The 18499-nt window shown below is 64.7% G+C and overlaps 3 protein-coding genes across 3 annotated transcripts; all 3 read left to right on the top strand.

The window, feature by feature from the left end:
* The first annotated feature begins 9037 nt into the window (after positions 1-9037).
* Positions 9038-10996, top strand: LOC127016470 (membrane-spanning 4-domains subfamily A member 15-like). Its single transcript, XM_050896987.1, has 5 exons — positions 9038-9208; positions 9532-9651; positions 9912-9971; positions 10482-10637; positions 10766-10996. The coding sequence occupies exons 1-5, from the start codon at positions 9038-9040 to the stop codon at positions 10994-10996; spliced, it is 738 nt and encodes a 245-aa protein (XP_050752944.1).
* Positions 10997-11627: 631 nt separating this feature from the next.
* CCDC86 (coiled-coil domain containing 86) lies at positions 11628-14666 on the top strand. Its single transcript, XM_050898270.1, has 4 exons — positions 11628-11821; positions 12299-12428; positions 13108-13182; positions 13962-14666. The coding sequence occupies exons 1-4, from the start codon at positions 11628-11630 to the stop codon at positions 14079-14081; spliced, it is 519 nt and encodes a 172-aa protein (XP_050754227.1). The 3' UTR covers positions 14082-14666.
* Positions 14667-16007: 1341 nt separating this feature from the next.
* LOC127017185 (bile acid-CoA:amino acid N-acyltransferase-like) lies at positions 16008-17751 on the top strand. Its single transcript, XM_050898149.1, has 3 exons — positions 16008-16470; positions 16597-16799; positions 17164-17751. Exons 1-3 carry the CDS (start codon positions 16008-16010, stop codon positions 17749-17751), a joined length of 1254 nt encoding a protein of 417 aa, XP_050754106.1.
* The last annotated feature ends 748 nt before the right edge of the window (positions 17752-18499 follow it).

The raw sequence follows: 18499 nt of genomic DNA, 5'->3' as shown, positions 1-18499 counted from the left end.
GCACCAAGGTCTGCAGGTAATAAACCCAACCGGTCATGGGGGGGGGAATAACTCGGTGCCTCCCCTCCCACGGTGCAGCTGCCGCGGTGGGGACAAGGGGCAGCGCGGTGAGTGCCGGAGCAAGCGATGCCCAGGATGGAGGAGCCGTGTGTGTGTGTTTGTGTGTGTGCTGTGAGATGGGGTGGGGGGTCCCAATGGCTCTGTCTTGCCCCGAAGGGGTATACGGCAAAGGTTGGGTTACCGGGACTGGTGTCTATCCCAGCTCTCCTCCAGTTCTAGGAGGTGGTGGTGATGGGCAGTGAGGGGAGGGGGCTGCCCGGGCTCCGGGAAGGGGCTCTCGGTGCCCTCGGAGCTGCATCTCCTCCCCACATCCCAGGTTGATGGCATGCAGGTCGCCTGCAGCCCCCAGATGGAAAAGGAGGGGAGAGAAATAGGTAACAGAGGAAGAGGAGGGAAGCGAAGGGGAGCGAGGACAGCACGAGGGGATCCCCATCCCCACTCGGCTCAGAGCCGCAGGGGTGCCGCCTGCCCCCTCCCCTGCCCTGCCTCGTGGCAGCTTCCTCGAAGCGCCGGTCCCACCGAGCCACCCCACGTTACCAAATGCCACCTCTGGGTGCCTTTTCCTCCAGGTCCAGCTGCCGCTGGGTGCCCGGGAGCGACGTTCCCCCGGGAGAGAGCTGCGTGCCGCTGGGGAGGGCTCCGAACCGTGCCCCATCCCGCCGGGGTCCCCAGGCTGCCTGCTCTGTCCCCAGGGCCCTTGTCCCCGGGCAGCCCCGGTGCCACCGGCCGCAGCGCCAGCCCCAAGGGTCCCGCTGCCCGTCTCCAGCCCCACAGGGAAGCCCCACGGCTGGGTGCTCTGGGTGGCTTTGGTGGGTGCTCTCCGAGGGACAGGGACGATGGCTGAGATCTTACGCCGGGTGAAGCCCAAGCTGATGGGGGTGAGCGTGAACCTTCTCCCCCCCACCAACACCGTGGGGTTCTCGGGGCGGGGGGGTGTCTGCGCTGGGTCTGCCCCCACAAGCGGCTCCGAGCAGCCCCCCCAAGAGCTCAGCAGCCCCCATCCCTCCCCACGGCCCCTCCGGGTCCTCCTCAGCCTGGCTCACCTCGGTTTTGGCGGGGTGACCACCAGCATCGCAGGCTCCAGCTTCGCCTCCTGGTCTATCACCACCACCACCAGTACCAGTTACCCCTTCTGGGGTGGCATCTTGGCGCGTGCAGGGGACAGGGCATCGCCTGAGCAGCAGGGCAGGCACCGAACGGGTCCCATGGGAGGAGGAGGAGGAAGAGTATGGGTGCTCTGCGAGCATCTCCAAGTGCCTTCATCACACCTAGCTGTGGGGAACGGAGGGCCACCTCCTCCAAGCCTGGTGGCTCTCGGGGTAGCTGCTCCCCCGGATCAATCCCTCCTTATCCCACCCCGTGCCGGGCAGCGGGGCCGTGCCGAGCGTGGGTTGCAGCGTGGTGGTCCCCATCCCTGCGCGGGGGACCGGGCTGGCTCTGCGCTGCTCCCCGTCGTGTGGCGGTGGCGGTGGCTGCCCCGAGGTGGGCTTTCCTCCACCCGAGCATCTCTTTTTCCGCTTTTTTGGGGCAGTTCATTGCTTCGGGATCCCTCCTGCCGGCAGCAGAGCGCTATCCCACACCTTTGCTGGTGAACACCTTCTCCCCCAGCATGTCCCTGCCCTCTCCTCCATCCTTCGCTCCCTGGGATGCCCGGGGAAGAAGCCAGCAGGACCCAGGTCCCTCAGCTTGCCTCTCCCTGCGCTGCCGGTGATGCCCGGTGCACCTCTCTGCCAGGTAAAGAGCAGCCTGGGACCAAATGTTTACAGCGCCGTCACGGCAAGCATCGGGGCCATCCTCCTAACCGCAGAGCCGAGCGTGGGTGCGATGTACGGGCACTTCCCATCCCCTCTCTCAGGAAGCAGCTCCCCGTGTATTGCATTATAAACCCCTTATGGCTACGAGCTTTTGCCAGGTTGGTTTTCGGCTGGTTTAGTGAGCTGAGCCAGCTTAACGGCGAGCGCTCGTGCCAGCGGTGATGTGAGGGAGGAGAGCGGAACGTGCTGGACCGGCCAGAAATCACGGGGGTTTGGTGGGAAGGAAGCAAGCAATGGCTTTCCTTTATGTCTTCCTTCAATAACGGGGAGAAGAGAAACGGCTAGCAAAAGGCACGCGGATTTCTTGGAGCTGACAGGGGGATGTCAGCCCTTGGTGTGATTTTATTTCGGGGTTTTTTTTTTTCTTTCCTTGGCATTTGGAGGGCTGTAGCAGTGCACCAGGAGGAGATGGCTGCAGGGTTGGGTCTGAGGGATGCTTGGCAGAGCCCTCCCGCCGCCTCCCACCACGGCTGGGGGTCAGCAGGGGGATACGGCCGCAGGTGGGGGTCAGCACTGCTGGGGTGCTGGTTCCCCTTGGGATATGGAGCAGGAATGCTGCTCCGGCACTGGACCATCGCCGAGGCCAGAGCGGGTTCCCGGCCAAGCCGGAGCCCACCGTGGCGTGAGGCGGTGATGGTGGCAGTGCCGGTCCTACCTGGGCACCGGCGTGGGGCTGCTGCGAGCGCCTCGTGATGCTCCGTGGGGCTGTGTTGTCTGCAGCCAGCCAGCAACGGGGCTCTCGGGCATCCTGCTCTTCACCAGCCTCCTGGAGCTCGCCATCACCGCCCTGCTCTGCTGCCGGGGGGGTACCCGGCTGCCCGCTGCCCGCCCCGGCCCGTGAGTCGTGCCTGGCTGTCACCTCCTGCGCCTGAGGGTGACGGGGATGGCCGTGAGCCAGGCTCAGGCAGGGTGGGACTCGGTGCGAGGCTGGGACACAGCAGCAGAGGTGTCTGCAGTGACCCCGAGACAATGAAGTCCCCACGGGCGTCCCCACGCGTGTCCCAGCCCAGTCCCATCGCCCCGGGTCCTGGTGATGAGCGAGGAGGGGAAGGGGACACGCCAGAGCTGCGTGACGATGGGGCTGACCTTTCTGCTTCGCAGGCTCCCTTTCCCACGCCGTCGGCAGCAACCCCACGGATCTGCCCGTGACCCCGTCGGCTCCCCCAGCCCACAGCAACGAGGGCCACGCTCCTCAATGCCACGCGGAGCCGGCATGGAGGGAGCCTAGCCGGGCAGCGGCGGAGATGAGATGCCAGCCACGCCGGCGCTGCCACCCCTTCCTCTTCTGTGGATGCCGTGGGGAGCTCACACAGAATCGGGGAGACCCCCATGTTCATCTCGTGGGCTCCTGGTCACATCCTGACTGCACACGTGGGGCTGAACTGGGAGGGGACGGCCGCACGGCCGCTGTGTGTCGCTTCCCCTTGCAGCATCCCCAGTGAAGCAGAGGGTGGATGGAGGATGCAGCTCTGGCCCATCCATGGGCTCTGCGCTTCGGGAGAGGGTCGGAGCGGGAAGGGGATCCGGACACGTGCCCGGGGTGCCTCACCACCCCCAGATAAACCCCACCACCACCTCGGTCCCACGATGGGCTAAATGGGGAGGGGGGGGACCGTGTCCCAGTGGCTTTGGGGAATTTGCCGGTGCCTGGTAAGCCCCCGGGGAGCCCTGGTTTGGGGAAAGCCCTGAGACTGCTGGCAGGAGGGCTCACACGCGGTTACCGGCCGGCGTTAATCAGCCTCAGACGTTAACGGGAAGCCCCGGAGGATGCCGTAGCTGATGCCCACAGCAGGACAGCGGGCAGAGGAGGCGATGGTCCCTGTTCCCATCCGGCTCAACCGCTGCGTGAGGCTCAGGCAGGGACGGAGCTGCCCTGCCCGTGGCATCGCTCCTGCGTGCGCTCATCCCACTGGGACGGGGCAGGAGGGACCTTCTCAGGGCAGAGCTTCCTCGCCCTGGGAAACCCCGCAATGTGCCAGCGAAGCCTTTTGGAGACGCGCTGGAACTTTTCTGCAGCATCAGGAGTTTTACTGGGAGCGAACCGATCAAAGGCTGGAACGTAGCGGGAAGGCGATGACGGACGCATCTGGGACGGGCTTTAGGAGTGATGCTGCTGCGCCCCAAATGAGAGCATGAACCCCACCCGATGCATTCCTGCCCGGCGTACCCGGCCTCCGGCGTCACGCGGCCCTTCGGCCACCTGAGAGGGTGCGCTGCCCTTCGGGGTGAGTGGTGTGTCAGGCTTTTACAGTAATTAATAAAAACCCAAAGCCTTTAGGGGTGGTTCGGTGGGGGTTTCACGGGGAGCTGGCACAGACGCCAGCTCTGTGCCCCTCGTTCAAGGAGTTTTCCGTGGCGCGGTCCCTGCTCCAAAATATCATCTCCGGTTATGGTTTGAGCTCCATTCCTGCAATGCATTTCCCTCCCTGTTGCATCTCCTTGGGGCACCCTAAGGTGCCAAAGAGAAGAAACATCCCGCCGCCGCTATCCCCACCGGCTGCTGGAGCAGCCACCTCGACCAGCCCTGCGTCACGCAAAGGGTAAGGACCACCCCGGCAGGCAGCGATGCTCTCCCAGCCTCCCTGCCTGCCTCTGCCTGCTCCTGCCTCCGGATTTCCTAAGCCGGGATGGGCACCTTGGTGTTTAACACCCTCAGAGGAGGTTCCCTCCACGGGTTTTTGGGACAGAGAGCGGGGACAACACAGATCACGGTCCTGGGATTACAGACCAGCGTGTTTGCCTGCATTGAAAACGTGAGGGTTGGCATTATCGCCGCCCAGGAACTGCTGTGCCTCCCAGGGAACACGGCACAGATAAAAGCCAGCTGCTTTTTTTTAAAAAAAACCCCAAAAAACCCAAAACAAACTTGAAACTTGTCCCAGAAAACGTGGCTTTCTCTTTCTGGAACCAGTATCGTAACAGCCCTGTGAGAACCAGAAACATTTGGAGGCAAAGCAAAACGTCAACTTTCGGTATTTTTATGGGGATATAAAGTTTTTCACAGGAAGCAGCAACTTTCTGTGAAAAGCATTTCTCCATCACACTCTGTTTTCTTTGGAAAAAAAAAAAGCAGGGCTTCTTGGGTTGGAAAAGAACTTTCGGTTCCACCAGGCTTGTAAACTTGTCCTGTGCTGGTGGGAAGAGATGCTGAGGGGGCTCTCGCTGAAGCCCCCCCCCCCCCCCCCAAACCCCTCCTGAGCCTGAGCACCCAGCCAGGCTTCCCCTCATCCGTCCCGTGACATCCGAAGGGACACCGGACCGTTGTACTGAAGCCACGGACGTCGGAATCCCCAGCCGCCAGACCAGGTGTGTTTGCATTCCTCCAGTCGTGCCGAAAGCCACGCTCGTGGAGCAGACGTCTCGCCCGGCACCAGCGCTCGACCCGTGCGGGAGCGGCTCCTGGAGATTTAAAAGGAAGAATAATCAGCAAAGAAAAGATTTCCAGCTGTCAGGAGAGCAAAACTCGACCTAAATTAAAAAAAAAAAAAAGGGGGGGGGAATTAAAATCCAAGGAACGTGTTGTATATATCAGCAAAGCCAAAAATTCCTGCAAATAAAGGGCTGGAAGGCTCCACCGACCAGGCTTGCCACTTCCCCGCATCTGCTCAGCGAGACGCTTAAAAGCTTCACCTCCTCTGGCATCTGCTTCCAAAATAAATCATAACATCCTACCTTGGGCTCCTGCCATCCCCAGCTGGACCCGGCTTTATTTAGAAAGGGAAAAGCGCTTTCTCCATGGGTACCTCGCTCGGAAAGGGGTTTTGCTCAGCCACTTCGCTAAGCCCGGCTGCTGGGCCGAGGGCAGTCACGGCTGTTTCTGGCTGAAAGGCTGAAACTTCAGGAATGCTTTAGGAATCTAAAAAGGCGGATTTGGGAGGAAATCCACCGTAGCAGGCGGTTTCGGCTGGGAACACAAGCCCTCGCTAATGCTGGAGGACACCCTGCCTGTATAAAGGCTAAAGAGGGGATCCCAGCATTTCCACGGGTGCTAAAGTGTTCCTCACCCCTCGGGTGCTGCCGGGGATGGAACGAGATCCCTGGCATCGTTAGCATCGGGGTGTTGAGAGAGGCTCTCCCTCCGGAGAGACGTGCTGACGAGTCACCAGCAGAAATTAAAGGCTAAGAGGCATCGGGAGGGCGATGAACAGGCGCGGTTGAATTTCATCCATCTCCGTGTTTTTCCTGGAAAGCCGCGCCGCCAGTTGCAGCCCTTTACAAGGCCAAACGCTCGCTCCCCCGCCGGGGTTACGGGATGGAGGAACGCCATCGGCGGGATGGGGGAACGCCATCGGCGGGATGGGGGAACGCCGTCGCCAGCTCCTCCCCAGCACGCAAGGGGCTGCGAGCGCCCGGCGCTCTCAGCAGCAGCTTTTCTCCGCCTGACTTTTTCCACCGTGGGATGGGGGATGGAGGTGGGCTGCGGTGCCCGGCGAGCCCCCTGCCCTCTCTTCCCGTTGCCTGCCCGGAGGCAGCGTGAAGCCCAGCCAGGCATCGGGGTGGAAATGCGAGTCGCTAGCCGCTCCTTGGTGGCCGGGTCTGTCCTCCCAGCTCTTTTCTGAGCTCTGATTTAGGTTGGTTCGGTGGGATTCCCCCGCCCCAGTTACGGGCAAATCTTCTGGGGCCAGCGCTCAGCCGTGCTCCGGGTTTACCAGCTATAACAACTCCTGCTGCTGTGCCGAAAATCCTTCCGTTCTCCGGTGCGTGGGAGCACGGGGAGGGCACAGACCAACCGCGTTCCCTTTCGTTAGCCAACGGACAAGGAGCTCGGGAAATGGTCTGGCTGTAAGAACCCAAAACGGGCCAGGGGAGAGCTGAGACCCCGCGGCCCCAGCTGGGCTGCCGAGGTTTGCCTGGCATCCCGCTCCCTCCTCTGCGGTACCATCCTGCTCCCAGGCTCGTGGCCATCACCCCAGTCAGCTGCTGGTTTCCAGCCCACACAGCAGGGATGCAGAGAAAGGCTTTGGAAAAGTCCCCGGAGAAACATAGGGTCCGTGGGGATACACGGCCAGACAGCTTCACTCCAGCAGCTCTGCAAACGGCCGTGGAGGACACGGCCGTGCTGCTGGTCCCTCCGCTCTCCCGGGAGATGCCGAGACGCGGCCGCTTTCCACGACCTACAGCCCGCACCCAGCTTTGGTACCACCGATCCCCTGGTTTCCTCCAGGGCAGGCCGGGATGGGGGGGCTGCTGCTGCTGCTCACCCCCTCGCTGGGGATGGCGCCCCGCTCTTGGCCCCAGCGTTGGAAACCTCTGGCGAGCTCTGGAAGCGGTGTGCCTCCAAACCAGGCGTCTCAGCTCCCTCTAGGGCCAAAGGAAAGAAAAAAACACTTCCAAAAGTTGCTCCACCTGCTCCTAAAATCCTCAGCTGGAACCAGGCTGTGGAGGGTCCTGGCCCTGAGAGGCTTAAGCAGAGACAGGGGTGTTGGGGTCCCCAACGCCGGTGATGCCGGTGGCCACCAACGTGGCGGGAAGCCAGCCCTAGCTGCTTGCGGCCAAGCTCAGAGATGCCAGAACCTCGTGTTTAAAATAATTCCCGTTCCACCAAGAAATAGCTCGGGTAAAACCTCGGGCAGCGCTCAGACATCCGCAGCCTCCAAAGGAGGAAAAAGCCCAAGCTGGGGGCTCGGAGCCGCGGCTGCCAGCCCTGCGTCCTCCCGCCCGCTCCCCGAACCAGCTCCCGTGTCTGGTCTCATGGGCAGAGGTCGAGTCAAACCTCGTCCCCTTTGTCCCTTGTCCCCTTCTCCTGCATGGCAGCCCCCCCTCTCCGGGAACGGGGAGGCAGGGACGGCGGGGGGGCTCTGTTCCTTTGTGCTAGTCCCAGAGCTGGAGCTCTCTGCAGCGCTCAGCGCCGGGGACTTTTTACTGAGCACAGGGGAGGATGAGGATGAGAGGAGATGGGCCCAGCATCCTACCCGACACCCGTCGAACATCCAGAAAACCTGGGGGGTCCTCGTAGGCCAGCGTGGAGGATCCTGGCCCTCCTGGCGAGCAGATGGGGACGGTGGCCACGAAGGAAATTGCTGTTTTCTGGCAGACCTGGAGACCGGTGGCCGGCGGAGGGAGGAAAGGGGCCTCCGAGTTTGCCCCTCGGGAGCTCCTCGCCATGTGCGGTGGCTCCGTTCCCAGGCTGAGCTCTCATTTCCTATCGGAAACAACCGCATCTCCTTTCCCTTCGGGCTCCCGCCGGGCCCACGCCGGAGCCATCCGGCACCGCACGTCGTGCTGCCGCCCCTCCCTGGCTCGCGGGCTGTCCTCACCGGGGACAGACCCATAGGGTCGAGGTGCTCATGAAGGAAGGAGAACCCCAAAGAAAATAAAAAGGCAATAAAGGAGCTTCCTCGGGACCTTTATAGATTAACGGGGTTTACAATGTTCATACCATGTCCTGTTTCACTCCAGTTTTTTTTTTTTCTCTGTAAGGGAAACTGCCAGGGCTGGCTGTCCCGTAGCGGCCCTAACGAAGGCAGCCAAATGAATCTCCGAGCGCTTTGTCAGGACCCTGCCAGGGCTGCCACATGGCTAATTGCGGAGATGATACCCGGGCAAAGCGTCCGCAACTGGGGATGGAGAGGACTCGCCCAAGACTGGGCAGCAGCGGGGGGTCTCCTCCTCGAAGCATCCCAAGGGACAAGCGTCACCGTTCCCCAGGCTGCGGTGAAGCTTTCGGAAGGGGTGCCCACCTCGGGCTTGCAAAGCCCCTCTCCCTTCCTCCCTCTCCCTCCACCTCGTGCGTGCAGGCGGGCGCGCGCCGGGTTTTCGCCAGGCTCTCTCCCCTCCGTTGGCAAAGCCGCCTCGTTGAGCAAGAGGGGCCTGACGAGATTTCCATGAACAAACTTCCTGCAGGGAGCAAAGGGCGGCGGGATCGCGTCCCTGCCCGACCACCACCTCCCCGGGGACGTTCGGACAGTGAAGGGACCGCTAACGGCGGCCGTGGGGAGGAGGAGGAGGAGGAGGGGAAACCCAGGCTGAAGGAGGTAGGGGTGGCGGGGGGGACACGACGAGGTGTGGGGTGCAGGATGGGGCGTGGGACATCCTCGTAAGACGATGTCAGTGCTTCTTGTGTCGCCGCTGACATGGACACGTCCCGTGTGCTGCTCCCTGGGCAGGGTGGGAGCTGGCCTGGTCCTTCAGCTTCCCCGCCTGCCCGGCTCTGCCCGCAGGCGATGGCAGCCACCACCGTGACCGACTCCGGGGGCGTGAGGATCATCACGGAGGTCATCCCGGCCACAGATCCCCGAGCGGCTCAGCTGGCTGCTGGCTCCAGGTCGCCTGCACCCACCGCGTCGTCATTTCAAGTCAGAGGCTTCAGAAGGGCTCAGCCCAAGGCGCTGGGGGTGAGACACGGCATCCCGGGGGGACGGGCCACCTCGGGGGCAAAGCGGGGACCGAGTATCCCCAGGGACTGTCCTGCTTGAGGTTCTCCTTGGCTGGGGCAGAGGTGATGTTCAGGACCGGCTCACGCCGCTGCGCCAAGTGCCAGCACACCCAGCTGTCCCGAGTCCCTTCCCGGCACCGCGGGACGCAGCCGGGACGCGGCGTGACAGTGGGATCGGGGTGGGATGCGGCTAACAGCAACGGTGATATCCATCCTTTGCCGGTGCTGGCAGACAGGCAGCGTTTTGGGCCAAGAGTGACCGGGGGGATCCCTCTTCCCCAGACCATCCACATCTTCACCGGGATCATCCATGTCTGCTTCGGGATCATCCTGACGGTGTCAGAGTACAGGACCCCTTCCCTCCCTGTGGCCAGCGGGGTCCTCTTCTGGCTCGGGCTCCTGGTAAGCAGGGACATGCTTGCCCTTCACCTCCTCGCCTTCCGATGACGGACAGGAGGATCTCAGTGGATTGGGGACCAGATCCCCTCGTTACCAGGGCCTCCTCTTACACCCACATCTTCTGGCTGTCCCCTCTGGGGATGGAGGGGATGTGCGTGCAGCCCCGAATACCGATTCGCAGCCGGAGGGGTACCGGGACGTGCGGGATGGGTGAGAGGGAGGGTTGCCTTGCTGCTGACGCCCTCCTCCCTCTGTTTTCTGAGCAGCTCCTGCTCTCAGGCTCTCTGCTGGTGGAAAGTGAAAAAAGAGAGAACATCTCACTGGTAAGGGGGTCCCCTGCGGCCAGGCTGGGAGGGACAAAGCATCCCCCGGTTGCTTCTGTGACTTCTGCCCCTTCCAGTGGCTGGCGGGACCCCTCCGCAGCCTGGATTCACCCCGCAGGGTCTCCAGCGAGGCACCTAAGGCCTGTCTCACCCTCGGGAGGTGCCCAGCTCTGTCCCCGTCCAGCAGAGGGTGGGCAATCCTTCACGGTTCAGGGCCTCCACGAGATATTTGGGGCCTGGTGGAGTCATTCTTGGATGACGGGGACAAAAGGTGTCACAGAGGGTGGCTTCTCCAGGAGTGGATTTGACCCGAGTTGAATAATCCAGCTCGGAGGCACCCCGGCTCAGACAGCTCGAACAGAAAACCCCAGGCAGCCTCTCCCCCGGCTCTGTGGCACCTCACGGGGGTCTCCGGCAGGGTGGGCATCGTGCTGCCACCCGTGCAGCTCCTGTGCTCTTGGCCGGGAGCAGAAGGGACAGAGAGCTGCTGACACGAGGTGACCCACGTAGGTGAAGATCTGCTGCGTCGTCAACGCGGGGGTCATCCTGAGCACGCTGGTGGCCACTCTTGTCCACGCCACGGCCATCACTCACAACACCCCCGGGTGCGAGATCAACACACCGTACCAGCTGAAAGCCGACTGGTGCTTCAACGCCGAGAACAAGGTAGAGCCTCCTGGTCCCGCTCAGGCGGCGGGACAAGCAAACAGGGCGATCGCCGCGCAGTGGAAGGGGGACGAGGGGCTCTGCCAGCGAGCGGGACCTGCAGGACCCTTCCCCTCTCCTCCTCGCAGATCCTGAGCAACGGGCTGGATTCCATGTTCGTCATCTTCAGCCTCCTGGAGTTCTGCGCGGCGGTGGCGGCCCTGGCCTTCGGCTACGCCGCCATCAAGCAGCATAACTACACGCGCATGGTGAGGGGAGCCGGGGCCGGGCCCGTTGCGGGGCAGCCCAGAGCCTTGGGGAGACCTGAGGTGCCGGCTCCGGCGTTTCGGCGGGAGCGGGGCAGCGTTACCCACCCCTGAGGGGCCGCCCCAGGCCGGTGGCCCACAGGGGTTTTCTCTGCGTGACCCCAAAAAGCAGAATTTCCCCCTTTTTCCTCTCCCAGGCGCTGTAGCCATGGCCAAGCCTGCAAGCCGTCCCCTGCGAAGAACCACCGCACGCCCCCAGCCCCGCTACAACCGGAGGGGCCTCCCTGGTGCCTGACGGTGGAGCTGGCCGGGACCCGAGACCCCCTCCGTGCTCCGGCCCCGGCCCTGGGCCCGGTGCCGGGAAGAAGGCCGCTCCCCGCTGCGTGTTTGGCCCTCAATAAAGGCCTCTCCCACCAGCCCCGGCCTCACGTCTCTCCGGGACTCGCTCAGGGGGTGGTGGTGGTAGGGGAGACCTCACCGGGGTCCCGCACCGGGACGGGATGGAGGGGCACCGGGCACCGGCGGCCGCGACGACGGCACGATGGGCAGCGCTGCCCGCCTGCCCGGTACAAACATGGCGGCCTCCGCCCTGCACCGTCGGGGAGGCGGGAAGTGCTGCCCGACATTAAAATGGCGGTCGGGGGCGGGGCTCGGCGTCGCCGCTCTCTCGTTCTGAGCGGCGGTGTGGCGCGGCGCGTCTCTGACGTCATCGCACGGCGCCGTCGGGGAAAGGGCCGCGTGGAGAATGGAGGGGGAGTGCGGGCCGGCCCCGGGCCCCGAGGAGCCCAACGGGGCAGCCCCGACCCCGACTCCGGCCCCGGCCCCGGCCCGGCGGCGTCGGAAAGCCGCCAAGAAGCGAAAAGAAGCGGCGGCAGCAGCAGCGATCCCGCGGGGCAGGCCCAAGTCGGGGCGGGTGTGGAAGGACCCCGGCAAGAAGAGGTGGGCGCGGGGAGGAGGGTCAGGCCTCTGGGGGGGGGGGCGGAGGGGTGTCCTCTGGTGGAGGCAGAGCTGGTTTGGGGGTTCTTGAGCTCGAGGGGAGGCTCGGGAGGGGGGGGACAGGGCCGTTTTGGGGGTGGGTTGGACCGGGAGGGATGTGGGGCAGGCGGGGCTGCATTGATGGGCCCACGGGGGTGGTTCGTGGGGGGGCTCCGGAGCTATCCATAAACTTTAGGAAGGATCCGGAGGGGACAGGGATGCTTTGGGGGAGTCCGGAGCTGAGGGGAAGGTGGGGAGGGGATGCTGAGGGGCCGAGACTGCTGTGGGAGGCTCTGAGCTGGGGGAGTTTCACAGAGTTGTGGCCCGAGGAGTTTCTGGAGAGGACCCGGAGCGGGCAAAGCTGCGTAGGGTTTCTTGTGAGCCACGGGGAGCTCAGCTCTGCCTCCTCCAGCTCCTGACACGGCCCGTCTGCCGGCCCAGGTTCTCACACATGATCCAGGACAAGGCCCTTCGCACCTCCTGGGCGCGGAAAATGAAGGAGCGGCAGGAGAAGAAGCTCGTCCGGGACCTGGCACGGCAGCTGCAGGAGGGGAAGCAGAGAGAGCGAGAGGTAACGGGGCTCGGGAGCTGGGCCTTGGGCTCAGGACCCTGCAGGCAGCATCACCCAGCCCCTCTGTGCCAGCCCTATGGGGCAGCGACCGTGCTTGTGACACCGGCACCCCATGGGGCAGGTTTGCCAGGCAGCTGGGGGCTCTGCTGTCCCGGCCCTCGGCTGGAGCCGCCCGTTCCCTTTGCTAGGGCGAGCTCAGGGCCGCGTTACAGAGTCAGACCGTGACCGGAGACTTTCCACCTCTTTCCGTACACAGCCCCGTGTCTTTGCCCACATCCCGGGCTTCGGGGCCGTGGCGTTATTGTGGCAGAGCCCTGGCGTGGTACCTGCCCCGCGGTGAGCACAAACCCCGCCGGCTGCTCTTCTACGTGGGCAGCCGGGACGGTGAATTCCCTGTCGTCGTGCCAAATCCGGGCTGCGACGGTCACGTGCTGCAAGTCGCTGACTCGGAATAAACTCGCTCAGTCGGTTCAAACCTCGTGCCGGGGTGGGGGAGAAAAGCGTCGCTGGCTTGGCTTTGTGCGGCAGATTTCCTGCTTGGGCAGGCGTCGCTCGTGCTGCCGTAGCCGTGCAGCTCCCTGACCGGTGTCGGCATCGGCTACGGATCGACGCTGGTTTGGGTTTTAAGCCCGGAGGGAAGGAGGGACCCGCAGGGAACGTTTTGGTGCTGCTCCCGCAGGAGAAGAAGCGTCGGCGGGAGGAGAACCTGAAGCGACGCCTGGAGAACGAGCGGAAGGCGGAGATTGTGCAAGTGGTGAGTCGCGGCCCCGCTCCGGGCTGGGCGCACCGCGGTGGTCTGGCAGACCCGGCAGCCTCCAAACCCTGGCCTCCGGGCTCCGGTTTCCTCCAGTTCCTCTCCTTGGTTCCTCCTTTGAAGGATGCTGTGAGCAGCACTGGGAGGACTGGGGAAATCCAACCAACCCCGGCTGCACCAGGAGGGTGTCTCCTCTGCCGAGCAGGCAGCCGGCGTCCTGCAAGGTGGGGTGGGGGGGACAGCTTCTCTTTCAAGCTTGAGAAAACCAGAAGTGAGGCCGCCCCGGGGATGGCCGGCACACGGGGCGATAGAGCAAGGGAAACACGGCACTGACGGGGATCCAAGCGCGTTGTGCTTTCATGCGGGGAAGTCGTGGCTTTTCCATCTGGAAGAGAGCCGGGAGCTCGGGGTGGGTGCGGTGAAGGCCTGCACGGCCACGCGGTGGTGGCGAGGATGGGGTTATCGCCCTTCCCTTCCGACACGAGAGCTGGGGCAACTTGGAGATGTTCCCAGGGAGGAGTTTTAGGATAAATCTGATCAGGAGCTGGACGGCTTCGTGTACAGACTTCGGTCATCGCTACGTCCTCCGCTTCGGCAGCGGGAGGGAGAAGATCCCATCCCGCAGCTCCGTGCCGAGGGGCCTGGCTCCGGCTGGGGCTGCGCCAGCCGTGCCGCAGGGGTGGGAGGCTGGAAATCCTGCCGTGCCCGTCCCGCCTGGCTCCCCCCCGGCACAATCTCTGTGCCTGAAACCTCCCTTTCTTCCCCCTTCCCGCCTCCAGATCCGGAACCCGCTGAAGCTCAAGCGGGCGAAGAAGAAGCAGCTACGGCGGGTGGAGAAGCGGGACACGCTCGCCCTGCTCCAGAAGACACCTGTGCGGCACAAAGCAGCCACGGAATGAGACGGGAGACGAGGCACTGCGATGCCCGGCCCGGGCAGCTGGGGTTTCTGCGGGTCCCGCTCCTCTCCAGGGCCGTTTCCTCGGCTCGGCGGGCAGGAGTTGCTCCCCGGGCCCTCGGTGTTGGACAGACAGCAGGACAGAGCTGGGGCGGGTTACGCAGCACCGTGACCCGCAGGAACCGGCTGCTGGATCCCCCCCCACCCCTCGCTGCCCTGTGAAGTTGGGGTGTTGCTGACAGCCGGGCGGGGGGGGGGGCTGGAAGGAGAACTGCTTCACCTGCCCAAATCTGCTTTTTCTTTATAAAAAATGAGGAGGAACTGACCCAGACTCGATTCCAACGGCTCGGGGAGGGGCTGGTGGCTCCAGCTCGGGGCCTTTCCCTCTGCCGAGGCAGATCTCCCGCAGACTTCCCGGGATCGCAGAGCGCCGCGACCCCATGCCCCCCGAGGCTCCCTCAAAGAGGGGTCTCGCCGCCCCCCCCCACCCCGGGAACGAGCCCTGGAGCCTGTCACGACGGGAGGGGAGCGGAGGGTGCAGCACAGCCTCCTGTCACCCTTCTCCGGGGGTGCTGGGGAGCAGCACCGCTGCAGGGTGGGTTTGGGGGGCTGGAAGGAAGGAAGGGGCTTGGGGTGGGAAACCCACACAGATCTTTTCGCCTTCCTGGTTTTTTTCTTGCTTTATAAACGTCCTTTTCTGCATTCCTGTTGAGGGCTGTGTCTTCAGCCTGCTGCGAGCCGGAGGGGTGGGGTGGGGGGGCCAAGGGTGTCACTGGGTGGGCAAACGCGAGGCTGCGGGGAGGATTAAGCCCTCGCTTGCAGTGGGGAGCCCTGGGGTGGGAGGGCATGGTGGGACCCGGGCCCAGGAGCTTCATCCTGGGGAGGGGGGGACACACGATGGGATGGCGGCCCCAGGATGAGCAGTGGCCGTGGGGGGAAGCTGGCCCTGTGCCCCCCCCCCCCCCCCCCGAGGCAGAGCGAAGCACGAGGGTGGGTTAATCGCAGGTTGGGGGCAACTCGGGGGACCCTAATGGGGGTGGCAGGGGGGGCAGAGCTCTCTGTTACTCCCACTGAGTAGGAATGGGGGGGGGTTCCCCACTTATACCGTGGGGCGGCTGCCAGCCCTGCCCAGGTCATCGGACAGGAGGGTTTTGCCCTCGTCCCTTCCCGGGTTAATGATTGCCGAGGCAATATAAGCGAGAGCCGTGGGGCAGGCAGAGCCTTGCCTCTCCCACCCACTCCCTCCCCAGAGCCACAGCACCAGCCCAACCTTCACCCCAGCCGGGTAAGAGGGGGGGTGGTGGTGGTGGTGGGGGGTCTTGGAGCCCATCCCCGTGGCTTTAGGGCTTGCAGGCACCCAGGGCTTCGGGGTCTTGCTTTTCCTGGCAGGGCGTACGTGGGTGAATTTGGCATCTCCTCCCAGGGCTGGGCTGGGGCCAGCGGCGTGCCGGGCTCCCTGCGTGCTGCCGCGGCCTGCCCGGCAGCCCTGCCATGCGGAAGGGAAACAGGGTCTGCACGGGAATCGGGAAGGGGGGGGCCCGTAGCCCCTGCCCCCCACTTCGCCCATGCTCCCCCCCCCTCCTGCAACCCCCTACCCTAGTCCAGTCCTGGGGTGGAGAGGAGGAGGAGGATGGGGAGAGGGGATGGTGGGTGCTGGGGACGCCGGGGTTGGGGGACAGAAGCAAAAGGGGTGTCTTTGTGGGTGTCCCTGATGCCGGGCAGGTTTGGGGGGGATGTTCTCGGGGGGGGGGGGAATGGGGACGGGGAAGGAGGGACCGGCTGGGCTGTAAACTCCATCGTGTGATTGCCAAGTCCCGTGGCCCTTCGTTAGGATCCCTGGGGACGGTCCCCTGCTGCCAGCGCTGGGCTGGGGAGCCCGAGTGGGATGCTCGGGGGGGGGTGATGCTCATCTCTGTTCCCCAGGTCCACCATGGTGGAGGTGACGGTGACGCCGCAGTCCTCGCTGGCCGACCGGCCGGTGCGGGTGCAGGTGCGGGGGCTGTCCCCCTCCCAGCTGGTCACCCTGCGGGCATCGCTGGTGGACGAGCACGGCGAGTGCTTCCAGGCGCGGGCCTTCTTCCACGCCGACGAGGCGGGCGAGGTGGATCCCGGGTGCCACGCCGCGCTGGGCGGCAGCTACGCCGGCGTCTGGCCCATGGGGCTCTTCTGGTTCCTGCAGCCCGACACCCTCTTCCGACGGCTGGTCAAGCGGGACGTAGCCGGTAGCCCCTTCCTCGTCCGTCTGGAGGTCTTCGATGGCCTCCACCTGGTCACCGGGCCCCAGGACCAGCCGCTGGCCTCCTGCGAGGCCGAGCGGTGGTACGTGTGTCCCGGCATGCAGCGGGTGCCCATCCGAGAGGGCAGGGTCCGTGGGGCCCTCTTCTTGCCGCCCGGTGAGAAACGGGGTGCGGGGAACCCTGGTTGCCCAGCCTTTGCCCCCTCGCCGGGGATGCTCCGGGGCCAGGCAGGACCTGGCTCCTCTGCTCCCAGCGGTGACGGTCTCTCTGGCTGCCCCACAGGACCGGGACCCTTCCCGGGGGTGATCGATCTGTTTGGGGGTGCGGGTGGCCTCATTGAGTTTCGAGCGGGGCTGCTGGCCAGCCGGGGCTTTGCGGTGCTGGCGCTGGCTTTCTTCGCCTACGACGACCTACCCCGTACCCTGGCCCAGCTCGACCTGGAGTATTTCGAGGAGGCGGCCGAGCTGCTCCTCCGGCACCCCAAGGTGAGTCCTGCAGTGCCGGCGGGTGGCCCCTACGAGCAGGGGTGTCCTGGGGACATCCTGGTGAGCGGGATGTCCCGTTGGCCGGGGACATCCTGGGTAAGCAAGATGTCCTGGTGACTGGGGACATCCTGGTGAGCAGGGATGTTCTGGTGAGAGGGATGTCCTGGTGATCTGGGGATGTCCTGGCGATCTGGGGATGTCCTGGCAAGCAGGGATGTCCTGGTGATCTGGGGACATCCCAACAAGTAGGATGTCCTGATGACCAGGGATGTCCCAGCGAGCGGGTTGTTGTCATGACTGGGGACATCCCGGTGACGTCCCGGCGAGCGGTGCTGCCAGCTGGCTCCGTTTTCCCCCACTGCAGGTGCGAGGCCCCGGCCTGGGCGTCGTCGGCGTCTCCAAAGGAGCAGAGGTGGCCCTGGCCATGGCCACCTTCCTTCCGCAGGTGGTGGCCACGGTGTGGATCAATGGCACGGCCTTCCTCCACGGCAACCCGCTGGTCTACAAGGACGTCCGCATCCCTCCCATCCCCTACTACACCGAGCGCGTGATCTTCACGGAGGTGGGGGCCTTGGACAACTCGGCCATCTTCGCCGACCCCCGGGACCCCGCGTACAGCGCCTCGGCCATCCCGGCCGAGAAGGTCCGGGGGAAGGTCCTCTTCGTGGTGGGGGAGGCCGACCGCAGCTTCAACAGCAAGCTCTTCGCCGAGCTGGCCATGGCACGGATGTCACCGGAGAGATGCCGCCTCCTCTCTTACCCCGGGGCCGGGCACTTGATCGAGCCCCCCGGTTCACCCCTCTGCAGCATCTCCAGTATCCGGGGCACCCCCCGACCGGTGGTATGGGGGGGTGAAGCCCAATCCCACGCCAAGGCTCAGGAGCACTCGTGGCAGGAGATCATCCAGTTCTTGGAGCTCCAGCTGGGCCCCGCCGCCACCATGAAGCTGTGACGGCTGCGGGGAGCAGGGGTGGGAGAAAAGGGGCCAGGGCTGCCCCCGGGCTCGTTGCCCTACTCAATAAAGTGCACCCTGCCAGCCGGCGCTGCCTGGTCCTGCCTGCACTCATGGGATGCGGGCACCAGGTCCCGGCGACGGCACGCAGGAGGACCCCTGTGTGTATATAGGTACGTGTATAGGCACAGCCGTGGCTTGGCGGGGGTCGTGCAGGTGTCTCTGTAGCTGATACCGCTTTTTGATGAGGCCGTTAAGGTTTTAGGGGGGCTACGGCCAAACCCCCGGGCTCCGCGCACCCTTTCACCGTGAGCCTGGGTTCAGCGCTGCGAGCCGGTGGGAGCTGGCACAGTCCCCGTGCCTGCGCCGAGCTGGGGCTGGGTTTTCCCCCCGGAATGCCGAGGACAGCACTTCCCATGAGGCGGGAGGGTTCTAAACCCCTAAAACGCTGAGGCTGGCACCTGGGCTGGGATGGAGGATGGCAAACGGGCAGCCGGGCACGTTCACAGCCGGCACGTGCCGGGGCAGGGTGCGGGAGCCGGCCGTGACCGTCACACCGGCAAGGGACGGGTAGGGGGGTGACTCAGTTTTTAGTCTGCAATAAAGATAAGACCCAGAAGGGAAACTTCTGGAGAAGGAGGCAGAGGGAACCCACAAAGCGCTGCGCTCAGCAGCCGCCCGAGGGGACCAAGGTCCTTCCTCCCCATCCCGGGCGCCGGCAAAACTCGGCTCCGGCTTTTCGTGGCGT

The sequence above is a fragment of the Gymnogyps californianus genome, chromosome 5 (genome assembly GCF_018139145.2).
Source record: "Gymnogyps californianus isolate 813 chromosome 5, ASM1813914v2, whole genome shotgun sequence".
NCBI classification, from domain to species: domain Eukaryota; kingdom Metazoa; phylum Chordata; class Aves; order Accipitriformes; family Cathartidae; genus Gymnogyps; species Gymnogyps californianus.
The sequence above is the reverse complement of the archived record's forward strand: the minus strand, read 5'-3'. Positions and strand labels throughout refer to the sequence as shown.

Bases quoted from the DNA above. Each gene is read 5' to 3' on its own strand.
- LOC127016470 (XM_050896987.1), top strand. From the start codon at position 9,038: ATGGCAGCCACCACCGTGACCGACTCCGGGGGCGTGAGGATCATCACG. The intron at 9,652-9,911 runs GTAAGCAGGGAC...CTGTTTTCTGAG, and splicing joins TCTTCTGGCTCGGGCTCCTG to CAGCTCCTGCTCTCAGGCTC. The intron at 9,972-10,481 runs GTAAGGGGGTCC...TGACCCACGTAG, and splicing joins AAAGAGAGAACATCTCACTG to GTGAAGATCTGCTGCGTCGT.
- CCDC86 (XM_050898270.1), top strand. From the start codon at position 11,628: ATGGAGGGGGAGTGCGGGCCGGCCCCGGGCCCCGAGGAGCCCAACGGG. The intron at 11,822-12,298 runs GTGGGCGCGGGG...CTGCCGGCCCAG, and splicing joins AAGGACCCCGGCAAGAAGAG to GTTCTCACACATGATCCAGG. The intron at 13,183-13,961 runs GTGAGTCGCGGC...TCCCGCCTCCAG, and splicing joins AGGCGGAGATTGTGCAAGTG to ATCCGGAACCCGCTGAAGCT.
- LOC127017185 (XM_050898149.1), top strand. From the start codon at position 16,008: ATGGTGGAGGTGACGGTGACGCCGCAGTCCTCGCTGGCCGACCGGCCG. The intron at 16,471-16,596 runs GTGAGAAACGGG...GCTGCCCCACAG, and splicing joins GGCCCTCTTCTTGCCGCCCG to GACCGGGACCCTTCCCGGGG. The intron at 16,800-17,163 runs GTGAGTCCTGCA...CCCCCACTGCAG, and splicing joins TGCTCCTCCGGCACCCCAAG to GTGCGAGGCCCCGGCCTGGG.